Source organism: Pungitius pungitius, chromosome 14 (assembly GCF_949316345.1).
Source record: "Pungitius pungitius chromosome 14, fPunPun2.1, whole genome shotgun sequence".
Classification (NCBI taxonomy): Eukaryota; Metazoa; Chordata; class Actinopteri; order Perciformes; family Gasterosteidae; genus Pungitius; species Pungitius pungitius.
In genome coordinates this window covers 3,959,583-3,976,827 of record NC_084913.1, presented here as the reverse complement: position 1 = coordinate 3,976,827, position 17,245 = coordinate 3,959,583, and the positions used below count along the sequence as shown (strand labels likewise).

General features: G+C 49.1%; 1 protein-coding gene across 1 annotated transcript; it reads right to left on the bottom strand.

The window, feature by feature from the left end:
• Window positions 1-11,704: 11,704 nt before the first annotated feature.
• On the bottom strand, window positions 11,705-17,080 carry exd1 (exonuclease 3'-5' domain containing 1). The gene is given in 12 exon segments (XM_062557242.1): window positions 11,705-12,337; window positions 12,339-12,806; window positions 13,367-13,561; window positions 13,651-13,794; window positions 13,884-13,964; window positions 14,052-14,156; window positions 14,282-14,362; window positions 14,466-14,530; window positions 14,617-14,678; window positions 14,769-14,802; window positions 14,920-14,982; window positions 15,153-17,080. Coding segments are annotated over 12 exon segments (1,515 nt in total). The 5' UTR covers window positions 15,283-17,080; the 3' UTR covers window positions 11,705-12,250.
• Between the last annotated feature and the right edge of the window lie 165 nt (window positions 17,081-17,245).

The window sequence follows — 17,245 nt, the reverse complement described above, 5'->3', positions numbered from 1 at the left end:
CCTTTGGAGATAATCCACCCGGAAGATCAGCTTGGCTGTGAAGCCTCGGTGTCACCACAGGGGAAATTCAACATAATCAGTAAACAGCCTAATCACGACAATCGTCTATTAATCTTAGCATCTCATGCTGTTAGATGCTGGGTTTTGGTGTGATAAGAGCCTTTGACCCTGGTTCAATTATCCAGAGACTTAATAATCTCTTATCTTGCTTTTTCTTCCTCCACATCCTGACCGGGGTCACATGACCTCTATAGCACAGGACACTATATTATTGTTTATTTATACGGACGGATCTAGAGGTATTTTCGGAAAGGGTCTGTTGTTATTTCCTCTGACGGTTTGAAAATCCCACTTGTCCCTCTTTCCACTTGGTCCGCACACCAGCGGTCTCCTCGCCTCTCGGGAAGCGGAGCGCCGCGCGCGACTCTGCCGCCGCGTTTGAGAGTGATGTGCGTGTACGAAGGTGAGCGAAAACCTCACGAACCCACCTCGTGCCTTTTCCCCACCCAAACCCGAAATTTGACCTTTTTGTTTGTATTATGCTTAGCTAGCCTGAACTGCAGTTGCCCCCCGTAACTGCTCACTGTGTACGCACACTACCCCCGTCTCCACTCGGCGGGATGAACAGCAGATGCAGGTCCTTTTGTGCGGAGCGATTGTTACCCGGGTAACGGCCCGTGTGATGCACAGATGGAAGGCGTGCGTGTGGCCCGGTGGCGAAGGAGCCACGCCGCGGCCCGATGGTCTGGCGGCGGCTCGTTTAAGGTTGGATCTTCACCCGTGAGAGCGAAGTGGGAAGGGCTTCGCGTTCACACTGAACTGAGTGTTTCTCCAACTTGACCCCGAAAGTTCCAAGTTACCCCCGGTTTTTAACCCCTTGGCTCTCAAAGGACTCCGTGCTCTCCGGGTTCACACTAAAAGACTGAAAGGCTCACATTTTAAACCGCTTCGCGCCTGTGTGCGAAAGGAGCGATCCCTCACGAAGTGCCGAAATCAACGATGCCCGCTACGACGCTCCTAGATGCGCACATCAGGACGTTTCATGTTTTCGTTGGAGCACTTCTCGTGGGATTGAGATTGTTCCATGCATATTAATCTTTCAGTTCAGAGTTTGTGTTCTCACACACTACGTGATGATTTGTCAGCCGTGGTGATGAATGACACTGATAGTGCAGACCCAGCCGATTTGAGCAGTTGTTTGTTCTTGTAGCCGCACTCTGTTCAACCAAAACTGCAGTGAAATACTGTGATTCTAACTACATTACATGCATCTAGTTTTGTGGGTCTTCACGATGTGGAAACCCCTTAATATCATCAAGCCAAAGCTGTTTTTTTTGCAATAAAGCAAATTAGAAAATATCTCACCAGGGCTTCCCCTGTAACTATCAACCAAGCTGCGATAGCAGCAATAGAATAGCAATAGCACTGGCTAACAGGCTAACAGGCTAACCTAGCTAAGAGGCTAACAATCACTCATTCTGTAACTTTTCACATGTGGTAGGTCCTTATATCCTATCAGCTGCCTTAACGGCGCGTGATCATGATCAGATCTGCTTATGTGTCCTGTCATCATGTGATCCTTATTTTATTTTGCACGCCTTAGTTGAAAATATAGATCTAGAATGTGATCCGAGAGTGTGTGGTGTATTATGAAAGGTTCCCTGCTGTCTTTGGGTGGAACTTTTCTCTCCCTGGCTGTGGTGGTGACAAGTGTCCACTGATCACTTTTTTTTTTTGTCAAACACCCGTTTACCCTCCGCCCTCTCCGCCCCCCTCCCCATCCTCGGCCTTACCCTGAGCCTGGGAGCGGAATTCTGGGAACATTTTTCCATGTGAAATGCCGAGGTTCAGTCGAGGGGTGTGACGCCAGTGCATTGTTCCAGCAGCAAAAAAAGGAACCGCTTGTGATGAGGCCAATTCCTGTTGGTCCCAAAAAAACAGGCACTTTCTCACACCGACTTCCTTCCTCATTGGACAGCACAAAACAATCCCAGACCAACCAGCAGAGCTGAGAAGAAAAGAAGGAGAGCGAGAGAGCAGTAGGAGCGGTGAGATTGCATTTGGGGGGGTGGGGGGCATACGGGTGCCCTCTGCGATCTGCCGTTGATCACCTGACGGCCTCAAGCTGAAGGCGAGAGGCTCAGACCCTCTGCAAAACACGTTGACCCCGCGCGTCCCAGTGACATCACGGGGCTCTTCTCTGCACCGATTGGCCGTCGCCATCGCTCTGACTCCAGTGCGAAGGCGGCCGGCCGGCGTCTTAAAACCTCCACCGCCGCGGTGTGCCACGAACCATACTCGGCTGACTGAGAGGGCTCGGGAAGCACCTGCCTGCGCGGAGGCCCGGGAATCCATGTGACCCCCCCGCCCGCCCCGCTCACATCAGGTTGCTTTCTTGTTTGCGTTGTCTCCCCCCCCCCCGCCCCCCGCGACATTGGCTACCACGGGCCACTCCTCCTTAAGAGGGCTCGCCACTTCGCTGTTCCTCCTTTCCCATCGGAACGAGCACGCTTGAAGGGGGGGGGGTTGGTTTATTAAGCTGAAAAGTCCTGACCTCTCATTTCTGCCCTCACAACACAAACATGGCGGCCTTGAAGACTGTCTCCCCCCCCCCCCCTCCTGCCTCTAAGAAAACAACGAAGCTAATCAATTAGCCTACCTTGATGCTGCTGTCCTCCGCGTCACCTGTATTGATCAACCCTGACCCAACTGGCGACATCTGAGTTGTTGTTGAATTGTGTTGCTGCTGAATGTTTCCTTTTCCCCCCTGTTGGTATAATTACAATTAAATTGCTGCCTGGCATTAGTGCGAATGACTGCAGGGGGGGAGGGGTGGGGGGCAGGCACAGTTGCTGCCTGTAATTGTAGCGCACATGAGATGCAAAAGTAATTGCATGTAATCAACCTCTGCAGATGTGCATCTAAGGTGTTTTATTAAATGTTTATTCTCCGCAGGAGGCAGAGCCGAGCTTTGTTTTGGGTTGGGGGGGGGGGTTGCTGTGCCACCACGTTGGTGGACATCGATTCGTCCTGGAAAGGCTTTCGGCTCGCTCTTTGAAGCGAGAGGGCGGCGTCGGCGTCTTGTGGCTCCATCGGTCGTATCTGGACTGCATCTTTCTCACATTTCAGGTGCAACGGTTTCCGTGGTAGAGCGTCTCGTAGGGAGCGAGACCCTCCTGATGGACGTCTTCCTCTCCGTAGTCAAGCCGCCCTCCTTCTCCCTGCTCTGCTTCCCTCACTATCTTGTTGTCTCAGCCTCGATCTTCTCGGGGACATGTGGTTAGAGTTCGCGGCGCGTCGCGTCCGCGGGGGTATTGTTCTCCTGCAGTTTGGCCACCGTAAATTAGCTGGAAACGATTTGTCGGGCCTCGAGAATGGGGGGGGGGCGGGGGGGGGGGGGGGGGGGGGGCAGGAAAGGATAAAAGACAACAACAGAACCAGGGCCCTGATGTGGCCCCGGCAATGAACCGTACACTGAACAGATACGTTAATGGTCTCTGTAATTGCTGCAATTCGGGCCTATTAAAAAAAAATATTACCCAGAGAACTACTGGCCAACTCGCAGAATTCCCAATTTCACTTATTACACTTGATGCCATGCCAGTGCTTTGGTATTTCTATATTCATGTGACGAGCGCATGTACAGTAAGAGGTTGTTTAATAACTGAACGCATTGAAAAACGATCTCACCATGTTCTTGGCCGACGACAAAGGGAATTTGGAACATTTGACTAAATGAAAAGTGTGTTTGTTTGAAACTGCCCGGAGGAACCTCCCCTGTTTATTCCGCAGGCGGATTCCTCACGGAGCGTCAACACGCTCTGCTTTAATGAGGGAATTCCTGAAGTTCAGAGGATGTCTCACGCACATCCTGGCCCTTAATCAGCCGTCACGCTCGCACCTAGCTCATCGAGCTCCAGCTGCAGCGGCCTGTTCTAGGAAGAGTTGACAGATCCTTGTACTCCCTGCAGGGAGGCGCGGGCCCGTCCATCCAGGGAGGAACCCGGGGCGGGAGGGAGTTAAATTTCTCCCTCGGCGTAACTGCAGCAGAGAATTTTTTTAAACTCCAGAAGTTTGCCTCCATGGCATCGCTGGGATTTTATGTCAGGGTCTACCCAATTCCATCCCCTCGGGGATGTCCAACTGTCACAGCCCCATGTTCCCATGGATGGGAATGACCGCCGGGGATATTGAGATTGACAGTGAGCAGATCGGGACCAGCGGGGGGGGGGGGGGGGTCAAAGGTCTCCGGAGAGTTGGGCCTGTCAGAGAAGAAGCGCGAAACAAAAACTTGCGGCAAAAGTTGGCCCCTGCAACATCAGCATGCCCCTAGTTGTGACATGGGAACAACCCCCCCCCCCCCCCCGCCTCCCAGCCCGCACACCCCTTACTATACGCCTTGCAGCCATGCACACCCCCCCGCCCCTGGACAGAATGCGGCAGGTCACACGTGAGGTCCTATGCTGGGAACCGGCCGACTTAAGCACACAGCCCCTGATGCAGACAGAACCCTGCACGCCTTTGTGATTGGAAAAAATGAGTTGGATAACAAAATGTTGCAAGGCGAGGGGGGGGGGGGAGAAGGGACCCCGGCAGTCATCAGAAGCGTGAAAAATGATTCGTGATTCCGTAGAAAAACAACTCCCCCCCCCCCCCCCCCCCCCCCCCCCCGATATAAAACAACAGTATTCCTGCAAGTGTAGAGGAACTCAGAAGGAAGTGCCTCCCTTATAAGAGAGTGGATTGTTCTCTAGCTTTGATTGTTTATGCAAAAACGCGCATGTTTGCTTGGATTTTGTCACATTGTATCAGCGCTTCCAGTTTTGCACAGGAACAAATAGTGCATGTCTCATTTCGAATCAGTGTGTACATGTTTAGCTGTGCATTTCTTTATTTCCTTATGGACAGAAAGGAAAACGGAGGACACTTGAAAGCCCCAAAATGTGTGTTTGGTCTCTTTTATTCTTTTCCTCTCGTCTGTTGGAGGAGCAAACAGATGCAAAAATGCAACAGCACCGCTTTGGACATCCTGAGCGTGTGAGGTGGACGTTTTGTTCGCCTTGGATCTGGAAGGACAGACAACAGAATGCAAGAAGAATAATAGCAATAATAAAAAAAGATTTTCAGATTGGCCCGTGGGAAATTTTGGTGCATCAGTTGTTCACAGATTAAATGAGATCTGATTCCCCCCCCAAACAGTACTTTCTTTTTCTTTTTTTTTAATTGCTGTATAAGGCATGCGGCAACAGTCCAAATGCGAGGACTGTCCTAATAACGGCATCTAAAATCCAAAGGACAGACAGCAGCCGGGAGAAGGACAGATAAGCATCGGGGGCCACATTCAGCCGGGTTCCTGTTTGTCCTCTGGGAGAGAGAGAGGGGGGACTCTCTGCTGGTAAACCTATCAGGGCACAAAGGAGAATGGGACCCTCCGTAGACACCGCGGCTCCTCCTCGGACAATACGGCAGGGTGGGGGGGGGGACAATGCTGGGGAGTCCTGCCCGCCGAGCGTGCCGAGCGGAAGCTTAACCGGGTGGTAAACCTTCGGTGCCTTCGGCGCCTGTAAATGACATCATGGCGCTATGAAAACCCTGCTGACTCCTAACTTACTGAAAACTGCTGTAATATTCCCAGTCGCACAGTGAAATTTAGACATTGTGTCATTTCCCTTTATACCCCCCCCCCCCCCCGGTTAAGGGTGTCATCCCCCGGTGTAACTCACAGAATCGCGGGGGGTTTGTCACTGTCAGACATCACAATGCTCATTGTTCTAATGGCGGCCTCTGGGTTGACAACCCGAGGGTGATGCGTGAAAGATTCATGTAGTCACGATGGTCTGAAAAATCTCCAGTTCGTCCCAGATGTGTGTGTGTGTGTGTGTGTGTGTGTGTGTGTGTGTGTTTGCAGGATGAGGCGGGGAAAAAGCTTCTGTCAATACGACCCACTGGTGGTTTCCCGCAGCCCAGCGTACCTGTGGCCACCCCCCCCCCCACACCCCCTCCCAGAATTCTTCTCACCCCTCCCTCTCCTCAGAATGAAGTAAAAACCTGGAAACCATTTTGTTTCTCTTTTTTTTTCTTCCTCTGGAGCCCTCATAATGACAATGGGAAAGTGCTCTGGCCCCCGGTGCCACCGGGAGCAAACCCAGAGGCATGATGGGAAACCGAGAGCCCAACACAAAAATGTCTCCTTTTAGGGCTCTGCGGGCCCCCCCGTCACACCCACACTCTGCAGCCACGAATCTCAAAAGATGAAATAGCATGTGGCTCTTATCTATTAAGTTGCATACAAGAGAATGAGGAAAAAAGTGGCCTCCGGAGTCTAAAAAGTGGAGAAAAAAATCCACTCAAACTACTTCTATGAATTCTTTTTTTTTTTTTTCAGCCTTATTTGAAATGCGCGACCTCCAACTTCAATGACGACCTTCAAAGAGCCATTGAATTCAGTGAGAAACATCATGCCGTGTAGAATGTCTCCCACGACCCTCCACTTGTACTAATCATCCAACAAGCTCGTTTATGTCCCCTGATTTTCTTTAATTGGGCTGTTTAACGTGTTTTGCCTCCACATCGCCGCCACCGTCCAGTTCGACTCTGGGCATCGGTTCAGCAATCACTGCAAGCTCGTTGTTGATGAGGAGATTGTGTACCGCTTGTTTAAGGGAAAACAAAACACACAAAAAAAACAACAAAAAACACTCTGTAATCAACCAATAGTCAATCAGGGAAAAAAAGCCAGCTTGTTTTAGAGGTCGCTCCAGAGCAATTACAGCAGAAAGATGTCGTGTCTGCTCATTGGAAAGAGCGGCCATCAATTAAATAAAAAAAAGACGGAGTGGCTGGAATGAGAGGAACGCCCACACAGCATTTCCTCCGTAAAATCAGTGAGACATCGACCAGACAAACATGGCTCGTGCCACTGGAAATTGTGTCGGCCTTACTGGCCCTCAGGGCCCCCTCTCCTGTGATGGATTAGCATGCGGAACACTGCGCTGCTGTAGTGACCCCGACGGGTCTTCAGAATAAAACGCCCCCTTTTTTTTTTTTGGACGATGAACACGGTGTGTGCTTGATGTCGGCCATGAGGGGGAAAAAAAAAAAAAACGGGACTGGCCTTCCTCCGATAATTAGCACCGAAACACTTTGCTCTCATTAGAGCCGGGGGCCATTGTCCGCCAGCAGTTAGCGACCATTTTGCCTTCCCCCACCCCCCCGCCCGATACGACACAAAGAGAGGGGAGGTAAAACAGTTTACCCACAAATCTCCCCTCGGCGTGCCCACTGCCTCGCTCCACCTATTCAAGCAGGAGAGTGAAAGGCCATCTGCTCGTTTTGTGCTTGTGCCTGAAAACACTCGCTGGAACGCATTCACGGACCCTGTTTGCGGTCGTCCAGGTCCAGCAGATTACCGGGCCAGCCGCCCGCCTAAACTCTCCCCCCCACCCACCCACCCCCAAAACAAATCCCTCGGAAGGGCCCGAGGCTGTGGGAGGTGGAGAAGTGGACGCGGCGATAAGCAGGTAACGAGCGGCGGCTTCGTTTTGATCTGATCGGCCCCGTCTCTCTCTCTCTCTCTGGTACAGGTTCAAGGTCCGTAGGACTTTCCACTTTGGCCCGGTTTGGTCGGGGTGGCGCGTAGGGGCCAAACAAGCACACGGTGACCCGAGGCCGGAGGCCGGGGCCCTAGAGTCGACCCCCCCCCCCCCCCCCCAAACCCCAAAAGGTCACGAGGTGGGGTTTATGACGCAATAACGCGCACCAACGACACTTTCATTACGTCACCGCAATGGCGAGGAAATGGCGGGATGAATAGATGCCGGTTTGGAGGAGTTTGCTGAGCACATTGAAGGACAAGGCGCGACACTGTGACACCTGGGAGATCCGATCTTTCGTCGAAAGGCTAAATCTCACAGGTCCAGGATGACATTCACATTCCCCCCCCCCCCTCCGTGACTTGAATGCCATTTGCCCTTTTTAATTACCCAGCTTAATCTCGTACTAATCCAATGATATTGCCACGACAAAAGTAACGCGAGTCTGGGTGGGAGGACAAAGCCCTCCGTGGTGAAAGCGTCTGCGTTTGGTGCGCCCCGACGTTGCCGCCCCCCCCCCCCCGTCCGCCTGCTGGTCGGCCCTGACAACGCGTCGCCGCCGCCGTGCCAGGCTGTCAGCGCGCCAGGCCCAGAGAGCAGCTGCCAGGCCGAACCAGCGGGCACTAATTCAGCCATCCACAGGGAGCCCCCCCCCCCCCCTCCTCCTCCTCCTCATCTGTGTACACACACACACACACACCTTACACAATGCTGGCTTTAATTATGACGAACTCGCCAAAAGCTACACCCCCCCCCCCTCCCATCTTTTTTAATCAAAGACATTTGTAGCCGAGGCCGTTGCCAATGTTCTAATAACCAGAGTTTTCCTTGTTTACCTGCAGTGATCTTTTTAAATCAAGCAAAGCCTGAACATCTCTCAAAGCCAGCGATGCAAAAGGATCTGTTAATAATAATAATCAGTTTTTGTTTGATGCGGTAAAATAATCAGAGATATATTTGGAGTTCAAAGTTTAGATATTTGCAGCACTGAACACCTTTTCAACAACAATTTACACCTCAACAGAAACAATACGATTCAACCTCTATTTTTTTTTTGTCTCTCTCAGACAAACTGAGATGCTGACGTTCAGCCTGATTCCCTCAGCTCTCTGCCTCGGCGTGCTAATTAGCGTGCTAATTAGCATGCTGTACCTGTGCCTGTGTTTGAGGGTGCTGGGGGGGGGGGAAAGATTTGAGGTTTGAGGGTGTCGATTCCATCCGTCAAATCAAGCCGCTAAGCTCGTCTGAAGCAACGACAGCGTAGTGCGAGACCAGCTGAAGGGATGCGCTCTTAAGGCCTGCTCTCCTCGCATCTCCAACGCATTCTCCCCTGCGCCCTTACCCCGTCACCCCTCCCCTCCCCTCCCCTCCCCTCCCGGAGCCGCGCCCGTCCCCACCCGAAAAGGTCACAGCGAGGCTGCTCGTTGCGAGGGTCCTGAATGCGTGCATGTCCTCGGGGTCGTCCCGGCTGCAGGGACACACGCGCCGAAAGGACGGCCGGCTGAAATATTGATGCTGCTCCTCGTCCTCCTCATTGTTGCCGTACTTGAGCAGCCATCTGGATAGATCGGCCTTTCTCACGTTAAATATTAATTCTCCCTATTGAATATGAACTGGGGGGGGGGGGGGGAGTTAAAAAAAGGTCATTTTGTAATGTGAGAGAGGGAGGGGGGGGGGGGGGGGTGCTGTTTGTTGGAGGTGGGGGAGGTGCAGGACTCAATAGGTTTTTCCTAACAGATGGAAGATTGGCTGCACGGTTTTAGTTCGGTGTCGTAGTGGAACCTGATATCTGATTATAACCCCCCCCCCCCCCCGGCTCAGGGACACAAAGGGATTACATGTGGTTGTATGAATAATGAAATCAAGATTATTTTGTTGACACACATCTAATTTGTTGGACGGTCAATGGAGAACACCACCGATCAGCCCCCCCCCCATCCCCCCCCCCCCCCGGCCCCCCCGCGTCTCCTGAGCCACACGCAGATGCTGGAAGTTCTTTTTTTTTTTTACCGACGAGCCAAAATGAAAGAGGTCGCTTGTGGCCCCAGTCCGCCCGCCTACAGCAACTCTGCTGTGAACCGAGGCTGGTGATTGGCAGAGGGAACGTCCGCGTGGCACATGACAACCCCAACATTTATAAATCACTATTATTATTAAGTTTATTTAGATAGGGACAGATACAAATAACACAGATAAAACTTTAACAGTCATCTGACGTGAGTATTATAGTGTTTGTCCCTAGTAGGGCTTTTTGATAAAAATGGGAAACAATGGGAGAAGATAGATGAGGTCTATAATTATACACAGAGAGGATAGTGTATAGACTAAATATGAGAACAACTTCCCTGAATTAACCACAGTTTGGTGGGGGGGGGGGGGTTTTAGAGGTGGCTAATGTCGGGATACATTTAAGGGACTTAAATGCCAAACGGCAGGGAATTCCATAATTTTGCCCCTTTCACTGAAACGGCCGCCTGGGCAGACGTTGTTCTACGGAAATGGATTTCACAATTGCCTTTTGAAGCTGATCGAGCAGATCTAGTACTTTGCTGTCTTGTTATTATTTTGCAGAGCGGTAGTGGAGCAGCGTCATTTAAGCATTTGAAAACCCATTTAACCAGATGCTGTGAAATAAAATGAACAAAACTTAAAACCTTATATTTTCTTAGAATTTGACAGTGATGGTGCCTTAGGCTCGCTCTGGGTGCCCCTTTGCTCGGAGGTTGTCGGTAACCGGAGCCCCTGCGGCGTGGCAGCAGTGTGATGGAGAGTAAATAAGGCGACACAACGCCTTTGTTTTGGGTGCTGTCACAAGGTTGTAAAAAAACAAACAATAAAAAAACAATAAAAATGAGTAAGGCGCACGTGTCTGGTAGGCCAAGGTGTACCATTGTTGTACGACGGTACAGAAATAACGCCGGAAATGATGCAAAATGTCCATACGTTTGAGAATACTTGATACCTACAGAATATTTCAAAGTGAGGGGGGGGGGGGGGGGTTCATTTCCATTTCACCTTCAGCAAACAGCCTGCGCTGCAGGTTCCCACAGTTCAGTCAAAACAATAATCGGCCTCACACGGTTGATCCACCATTTTCGGATGCTAAATCAACACAGCTGGACATCCTAAAGTTTGTGTTTATGTCTGTGCGCTACCTTTCCGACCCGGGGCTAAAAATAGCTCGGCAGCATCCTGCTGTGATGCTGAAGGTGCAGTCATCTTTCCCCTCCGAAGGACACAACACTGTCTGAAGTTTGTGAGCAGGGAGGGGGAGGGGGAGGGGAGAGGGGGTGTTGTGGGAGGGAGGAGGGGGAGGAAGCGGTGACTACTGTGTGACAAGCGCCCTGTTCCTTCCTCCCAGGCCTGAGAAACAGGAAGTGCTGCACATAAGGCATTATTGTGACGGAGAGGAAATGCAAGGTCCTCTAAAATAAGAGCTCCAATCTGGTTCTCAATGACAAGAGCTGGTCCCTCCACAGAGGACCCCCCCCCTCCCCCTCACACACACACACACAATGGCAGTCGAGTGACGCAGATATATAAAACGACCTCAAATTCGGTGACCATGCACGACGAAAGACTCAGGCCTGAGTGCAGCAGCTGAAGGATAAGAACCCGCTCTCGGATGGTGCGTTGGACCCTTTTGTTCCGCGCTGAACCCGCCGCGTTTGCAGGTCGAGGCAACAACAGCTTTTCAAAAAGGCGGCGCCTGGGCAGATCCGTCCGGCTCCGGTGGAACTGGGGCTGAGGAGGAGCCGGTTGCTAAGAGAGACGCGGGGCTTTATGAGAGGCTGCCTCCCAGTTAATTAAAATCCTACTTCATCCATTTCACGCTTTCAATTAGGGAACTCTGGAAAGGGCCCAAGCCTCTGGATGGAGAAAACCATAGCAATAAGAAGTGATTAACATGCCCCCCCCCCCCCCCCCCCCTGCCCTTCATTGGTGCTACAGCAACACCCTGCTGTTGTGTCCATGCCCGATTTGGGGGTTCTGGCAAAATGAGGTTGTGCAGAGTGTGCGAATTGAAGGGATAAGATCTGCTGTTATAGGACAGGTGTTGGCCACCTGTGAAGAGCAGCAACGAGGGTCGGTGTCACACGCGGCGCGGGGTCAGGTCTAATGGTTTTCTTTGGTCATTTGTAATCAAAAGAAACCTCAGCTAGCAATGTCTTTGCTCGATTAAGAGCAGATCCATCAATGTCAGCCGCTGTTTGTTTTTTTAAACAGTTGCCAAGCTGTGCTGGGAACACATCACGCTTAGCACGCTACGTTCTACTGAAAATGTGGAGCCAGAGTATCTAGATGTTACATTTAAACAGGCGGTCAATCATAATAAAATTAAACAAGGGTTTAGGGGCAAATCACACAAATACAACTCAAGTAAAAGGAACATGTTTAGTCATTAACACAGAAACATTTAAGGGAACTGGCAAACAAGGCCCAAACTCTTTTTTGCTTTAAGATTTTTATTAGTTATAGTGTGGCAGGAGGAAAATTTAGAAAGAAAAAAAAAATATCAGACACCACTGCTGGGTTTTAAACAAAGCTCAGCACAAAACACAACGTGTACTGCCATCTGCTGGACACTTTTAGTAATAAACAATATACCATCTGTAATACCGTGCGCTTATTACACATCCTTAAATATCTCAAAGGCCTTAGAGACTGTAGATGTGAAGATGAGAGGGACTCTGCTCCTTTGGCAGGTCAGTCGCGCTGCGGCCAGGCTCCTGCATCACTTGTTGTGGCCAAAAGGAGCTGCCCCATCCTACCAGGATTTGTTACGGCCCCCATTCTCTGGGTGGGTTTCTCATCTTGTGACACCGGGAGAAGGAACCCTCTTCCGAAGCCCCATGACGCAGGCGTCCCCCCAGAGGCACTTCCTCCACCCGTTGTGTCCATCAGTACCTCTGTGCTCCCTCTGCCTGCAGCGGGAGACGCGGGAGCGCTTGCGGCAGAGCGTTTCCTGAGCTCTGATGAATCGAGTGGGACTGCAGGCCGGTCCACGTCCACGGAAAACCCGTCGCCGGCTCTCGGAGGGCTCGACGGAGGGTCCACGTTGCCCTCAGCGGGTGGACTCTGGGATGGAGACGGAGAGCGGGGGCTGAAGCGGTCCAGCAGACCGTGCTCTGTGACAGCGTAGTGGTCGGCGGCCCGCTCCTGTCGCATTTGCCCCAGCTGTCGGAGCTCTCTCAGCAGCTCGAACACGCTCTCCTGAGGATGGAAACAGGTACAGCGTTCAAAGGATGGACCAGTTCTCCATGGCCCTGTTTGAATAATAATAATAACTATTGGTTGCCGCCATTGCTCCGTTCAATTCTGGCTATGAAGAGATCACTTTCTAACACAATTAAAATACACAGGCCTCGTGTATTATTTTAAACAAGTACCTTGATCTTGAAATGCTAATATAGGGTTACCGTTGTTGCTTTCAGGTTTTTCCCCCCCCCCACAAGATCAATTATTGCCCAGCCTTACCTGTACGGAAATGCAAAAAGCCTGCGCTGTGAATTGTGAATGCCGTTCACAAAAGAAACACATTGGTTCAACAACCCATTGGGTTGAAAAAACCAGAAGCGGACCCGTGTAACAGTGAGCCAGTTAAACAGCTACTTGGAAAGTCTGTTAGATACAAAGAGTGTACACAATGGCTAGCGAGAGTAAACTTCCAAAATGAAAATAATATTTAATGCCCTGATTAATTGATCTATCCACCAATGTTACATTTTGCAAACTAAACACCTTGGAAATGTGGTCATTTGTGAATCACCCACCATGCCGACATGCCGCGGCAATTCATCAGGTTCATAGAAGCTGCTCTTGAGGTATGAATCCACCAGGGCCACGTAGTCAATCATAAGAGTATCCAGCAGCACCAGTCTGAGAGGGAGGAGGTGGATCACCGACAGAGCCATCACCTTAAGCAGGGGTATAGGACAGGGCCGCTTGTACAACAACTCCCTTTCTTCCTGTAAAGACACACACACACACACGATTCCTGCACACACACATGCAACTGTGCGGCAAATAAAACCATCTTGATGAGACTGTACTGTGCCTTGTTGAGCTGGGACTTGATCTGAAGGGATGAGAGTTGAGAGGAGGGCACCTTCAGATGGAGACTAACCACCTCCTGCAGAGTACTGACCCTGTTGGGCAGAAGACCTCCTGTCTCAGAGGAGAAGCCCATGACATCTGCAACCTGAACACGTAAAAAGGGAAGGGCAGAATAAGCTTAGCTATAAACATGCATGAGAGAACATTACCCACCGGAAATTCAGGCACATTTACCTGCGTATCAAAGACGTTGGAAAGCTTTACTCCAAACTGAGCACTCAGACATCCAGCAATGGCTCTGCAGTCATGGATGACCTAAACAACATGTACAATCACCATAGATATTTCGGTAACAATCATAACAGTGAGCAGGATTGCTGGTATATTTTTTACGATACTAACCTTTAGTATGCGCGTATTTTCCAGGATCATAGAAAGACCGTTCTTAAAGGCCCGATCTCCAAGTACCAGGATATCAAACAAGTAAACCTTCTTTTTAGTGGCAATCTAGATGAATGCAGATCAGTTTAAATTCATTTCTACTTCTGTCATTCTTGCGATGAAGGAATAAACAGGAGCGTGGAACAGAAGGGGAAAAACCCAAAAGGGGGCAAAAATGCAGAACTTCTTACCTGCAGCCAGCACAGTCTGTTAAACATCTCGACTCCATCAGCGCCCACACCGATCACGTGCTGCCCCTTGATGTGCATCACCTGATGACGAGATTTGACATAACGGCCACATGGATTTGTATCCTGAAAAGCATTCAGTAACTTAAGTGGTTAGACAGAAAACAAAAAGTAAAACTCGACTTACAGCAGACCCAAACTTCTCGTGAAACTCATCGATGACGATGAAGTTTACGTGTTCTTCATCGCCATCTAAAAAGAGAAAGAAAAAAGTTTCTGTTTGGAGGACATGAATTTTAAAATGAAGGTATGGTGGCATTTTAAATGAGTTTACCCACCGAATGAGATCGTCTTCATGTGTGGCTGAAACGTTTCCACATTCAAATGCTCTTCAATATTTCTGTACGACACAAACACGTCACAGGTAAATATCCAGGTCTGATTGTGACGTCAAAAAAATAAATGACAACATTGTTTGTTGATTATTTACCCACTATCAGTGTTTGCTTCATTGGGAAACTCCACTTAATTCAAATTAAATCATGCAACAACAAAAAAAAGGACAAGTAAGACGTCAACACGTTTTGTTGTTGTTAATCATTATGTCATATACATTAATGTTATCACTTGAGTGAACTTACCATTGAGGATCTCATGACCAAAGAACAGTTTGGACCCAGTAATCTGCGAGCCATTACTAACAACTGGAACAAAAAAACAAAACAAGTTAAGTTACGTTAACTGCCGACGTTACCTCATAAAGCCTTTTAACCCTGTCGCATTCAGGCTGAAAACAATTATTATGCGGAATTTCACAATGGAGTGCCAATAGCAACGATGCTAATGCTAAATACGCGACGGGCACTTTTCGTACCGTCCGCCAAAACCAGCGTTTTGTTGAGATTGATCCGTTGGACGACGCCGACGTACGAGGAAGACTTCAGGGTCAGTTTGACGCGCTTCCCCTTGAAGAAATGCAGCAACTTGGCGTAGTCCGGGTCCATGAGGGCGTGTTAGTCTCGACCTCAACGGGCACAGCCGCCTGTCGATGTTTCCCCAATCGTCCCAGCGGCTAGCTAGCGGCTAGGCTAACAACTTGTCAGTTGGCGTTAGTTAGCTCAGGGGGCTAGCGTGACGTAAGCCACGCGCATTTTTGACGTTTGCGTTCTTCTTCTTTATTGGTTCATCGCGGAATCCGACCGTTAATTTACCGTGGAAGGTCAATGTTGCGTTCAAGGCCGTCTCGTTAACTTCCTCCTGAACCAACGACATAGCGTTACATCGTGTAGGTAATGCTACTTCTTATTAGCACAAAAAAGCATTACGGGTGTTTAATGTGTAATAAAGAAGGTGCTTCAACACCACGCGGGAGGCTGTGTATATATTTGGGTACATATTCTTGAGGATCCAAACATAGGTATTTACTTTTCCTACTAATGGACAAAAGCAAGAATGATTATTTGAGGCCATTTTGTTTATCTGAGAGTTTCTGCTCGGATATGATTCCAGTTTTCCAAAATGATGTTCTGTGTGAAGTCTGTAATCCCCATAAGCTGACAGTAAATTAAATATTCAAACATTAACTTCTCAATGATCTATCTATATTACTAACTCGGGGGGGTCAGTCACTCAAGAGGTGTGATAGCATCCACCAGGTGGTGGTCACAGCCAAAGAGCTACTAAAACACTAACAAAACCTCACCCTCAATCCACATGACAAAAGAATGTGCAAAGGACAATTTTCCAGTTGTCTGTGTTGGACCATTATGTCACATCCTTAGAGAAGCACAGTGTCACCCAAAACGTTGAATATATTCTAAAAAGATCTCTCTTTAACTCACACATTAAAGACATAAATAACCACCTCAGACCGGTGCAACAAACAGCTGTAAATGTCGCAGTGTGCAGAAAAAGAAACAAATTATATTTTACCTTCCATTGGAAAATGTAAATAAAGATAATTTGAAGTTGCTGCATGCAGATTATTTTGAAATGAAAGCAAATGTTAGGAGGTTAAGACCATGTTATGTTCTAAAAATGAAGAAAGTCCGGACGGACAGAAGACATCTTATTGAAAAGTTAAAATCAAAAGTATTTAATAAAATGAACGGGTGCTGTGCTAAAGAAGAACATTTCAGCTGAGCTGGTCTCTGCCATCGACAGGCCACAGCGCCTGTCTTTAGCTTCTATCAATGAATCTCTGCCTACAGGTATTTGTACAGGTCAGTAAAGGTGTGAAAGTTGGTGTCCACGCCCCCTGGGAGTGGTCTCCTGGTGAGTTCAATGTAACTCGAATTTCGAATGTCTCTCAGTCAATACCAGTTGTGGCGCTATCAAGTATTACTGTACATGCATGCATTTCGGTTTCGGTTGAATCATAGCTGTACATTGGTATTATTCTATTGATTACAGTTTCAAAATTACTGCGTTTTTACACGATTATCATTTCTTTGTTGATTACATAGCTTCAAAATCATAGCTGTGTCCTGGTGAACACTAAATGCATTTTATTAATTATTAATTGTTGTTAATATTAATGTTTTAATGTTTTAAACGTGTGGTTATTAGAGTACAAGGAATATTGTCCACCCGAGTCCATCATACGATGTCAGAATCAGTGCGATGAAAGTCAAATAGTCATGACAAATCATCGCTCATGACAAATCATACAAAATGTGTCGATTGTTTGGGCATGTTTATTGTATTTATGTCATGAGATGTAGTTTCGAGGGCAGGCTTAAGGCCTCAATGGCTCCCACACAGAGTGCAGACAAGCTATCTTATCAGTAGTAGCCAGCTGCTGATACACAGGTTCTCATGGCGCAGGGAGGCACGACTCTCTCCGGGGGGGGGGGGGGGGGGGGGGGGGGGGGTGCAGGAGGCAGAGCTGTCTTAGGTTTGATCACAGACTGATAATGATGTTGTCCTATATGCAGCGTCTCTCTTAAATTCAAGAGAAAAGGCTCC